This window comes from Trachymyrmex septentrionalis, unplaced genomic scaffold (genome assembly GCF_001594115.1).
Source record: "Trachymyrmex septentrionalis isolate Tsep2-gDNA-1 unplaced genomic scaffold, Tsep1.0 scaffold8, whole genome shotgun sequence".
Lineage (NCBI taxonomy): Eukaryota > Metazoa > Arthropoda > Insecta > Hymenoptera > Formicidae > Trachymyrmex > Trachymyrmex septentrionalis.
In genome coordinates, this window is record NW_017305987.1 from 78,360 (window position 1) to 81,260 (window position 2,901).

The window sequence follows — 2,901 nt, forward strand, 5'->3', positions numbered from 1 at the left end:
ATAAGTCAAACAATAAATACATATGTTACTTTAACCTAAAAATTGTGTTTTGCTTTTTTCCCGGAGCAGGGAAACTTACTTTTTGAACACCCCTCGTACTAAGTTTTTGTGCTTCTATTTTTGTATCAAATAAAATCAAAGAACCAAATTATTGCAATTAATTGAAATTATTCAAAGTATACAGGGCAGATATGGGTTAATTAGGCGCAATATAGAAATAAAAATAATATTTAAATAATATATAATAAAATTAATACAGTGTTAATCATAGAAATTATTATAATTAATTTTAGAGGCTACTTTTTCCTATAAATTACTTACTGCATCAATAGGCTTTGCCTACATTTCATTTGTCCACAGATCGATTACCTACATGTATTATTGCCTATAGATCAATTAACTGCATGTATTTTAATGTCTACAACTCGATTGCCTGCAAGCACTTTTGCGCACAAATACAAAATTAAGATTAAATTATACAAGAAAGTAATTTTTGTTTTTAAAGCAAAGAATTTGTTTTTTAAAATAGAAAAATTTGTGTTTTTAAAGCAGAGAATAAGCAATCGAACTGTAGGTAATAATACACATAGACAATCGATCTCCATTCAATAATACATAAGCAAATGTGACTTCATTTCTGAAATTATTTTTGTACACAAAAGCGTATGTTGGCAATCGAGTTATAAGCAATACTATATGTAATACAATAATTATGTATACAATAATGATGTAAAGGCAAAGGGAATCCACCCTTTATTTTATTACAATTATCTAAATGTACATCATTATTATTTCTAATATTACACTTAACTAAGCTTGACTTTCATTTGCCTTGTACACTTTGAATCGTCAAACAATCAAAGATTTTTAAAAATTAAAGCAGAGAACTTCCTAGCTTCTAAAGCAGAGGCGATGGCAATTATGTTAAAATTTCATCTGCAACTTTATCCGACAAATATAATGAAATTTTGCATCTTATACAGCAGGCTTATCTAATTTGAGCTCCGAAGCTAAAACACAAAGCTATCGACGCAAAACAATTCATGTAGATAAGATTTCGGGGACTGTAAAGTGTTGACATACATCTAATGATGCTTATCAATACCTTACAGTTTCTAAAACTCATATTGGTTTTTTTTTTACATCAATGCCTTTGCATTTTGGTTCCGGAACTGAAATTGGATAGACCTGCCATACAGCAAAGTAATTATTTGTTCCAGCAACATTGCAAATGTTGTAGCAATGTTGCTTTGTATGTACACAATAGAATAATATAGCGTCAAAGAAGCGACATATGTATTTCCGAGAATTTTCTCGCGACAATTACATGTGTTCAACGTAGTAATGATAATTGAAAGCGCAACAGAAACCCTCCTTGGATTTGACAGTCTTGAAGATCTTGTTGCAATCGTAAACCTTGCCGATCCAAATGCATTTTAACAGTAACGCGCTGCAAGGCTGCATCAACTGCGGGAAATATCGTTAATTATTAACTCGAATCTTTTTTCGCTATTTGAACGGATCATATGATTAATCTGCATCTCCTTGGAGATACAAATTAATCATTAAAACAATTTTTTTTCACCTGCTCCATGAGCTTTTCGACCGTCATGTCGAGTCTATCGAGAAATTGCCTCGCAGTCGCATTGTCTATCGAAATTGTATGGGGTCGTATCAATTTCATTAAGGATGAAAAAAATTTATCGCTGTCGTTCGTGGTGAATCCATTCATATATCTGTTGAATCGCGCAAAATTGGGACATAACATTCCGATATGGAAATTTAACTCGGTCGATCCAACATTAATTAAATTAATTTTCGCATGAATTGTCACATTAAATAGAAATAGAAAATTTATCACATCAAATAGGTTTTACTTGATATAATTTTTATGAAGAAAATTGAAGGAAAGATTAGCAAAATCGAAACAAAACTATCCAGTTTCGACTAAATTTTTTTGTCAGATAAAGAGAAAATGTTTAATTTCATTTTTTTTTTCAAAGACTTTTATTTTCTAATTTTATTTATTAATATAAGAATTCAAGGAAAATGATGGCCCTTCGCATCTGAATATTACAATATATATCTTATTAATATCTTACAAATTCTTGGCCATAAGATCGGCATGTGGACGATAGACCTTATTATTATTGCATATGGTGACGGCTGGAAAAGACACGTCCCATATCGAATTTGATGTGTAAATACTCGTAACTATGGGATTGTTCGAGTAATTGGCCCACAAGCGTAACATCATTATAAGGCAGAACACCATGCACAATATACAAATCTGTCGAATATAAGAGTAAATTATCTTTCCTGGACAATATTACTGAGCTTACTCTTGCACTCTTGAGATGATTATAGAGTCCTCACCATGAACCAGAGAACACTCTCGATTATCGACAATCCATCCATATTTATGTAACGAAAACCATGCAGGCTTGTATTCTTACAATAGATACTAAACCAGCCTAAGTGTTTTTTTACCCGCACGTATGCCAGACATTTGCGATATCCTATTACGAGATGTAGAATATTGATTTGTTTGGCGAAGTAATAATTACTAAATCGGTATTGTGATGGATATTAATAAGCATCAATACAGAGGGTGTCTGAAATTTAAATATCAAAACTTCAGGAACTAGAGGATCGATAAATTAAAAAAAAAGTCCTGTAAAGATATGCTTGTTTTTGCTTCGTTTTGAAGAAAATCATCGCAAAAAAGGCAATATATAGTTGCATTGCCGTTCTGCTTCTAAAATATTATCATCACTAAAATCATACACGAAAACAATAATAATAATAATTCCGTTTTCGAGCGAAAATTTTTTTTTTTTGTCTAGTGGGACCATTTTTTTTATCGAATAGATTAAATGCAGCCAGATTTTTTGGAGACTG

General features: G+C 31.3%; 1 protein-coding gene across 1 annotated transcript in view; it reads right to left on the reverse strand.

Annotated features, from left to right (window-relative positions):
• LOC108754381 overlaps positions 1 to 2,901 on the reverse strand; it is a 94,133-nt gene that overhangs the window by 11,541 nt on the left and 79,691 nt on the right. Inside the window, exons 13-14 of the mRNA XM_018496633.1 lie at positions 1,586 to 1,736; positions 1,328 to 1,467 (exon numbers count right to left, since the gene is read on the reverse strand). Of these exons, the coding sequence (XP_018352135.1) occupies positions 1,328 to 1,467; positions 1,586 to 1,736 (291 nt within the window). The remainder of the gene's footprint in view (positions 1 to 1,327; positions 1,468 to 1,585; positions 1,737 to 2,901) is intronic.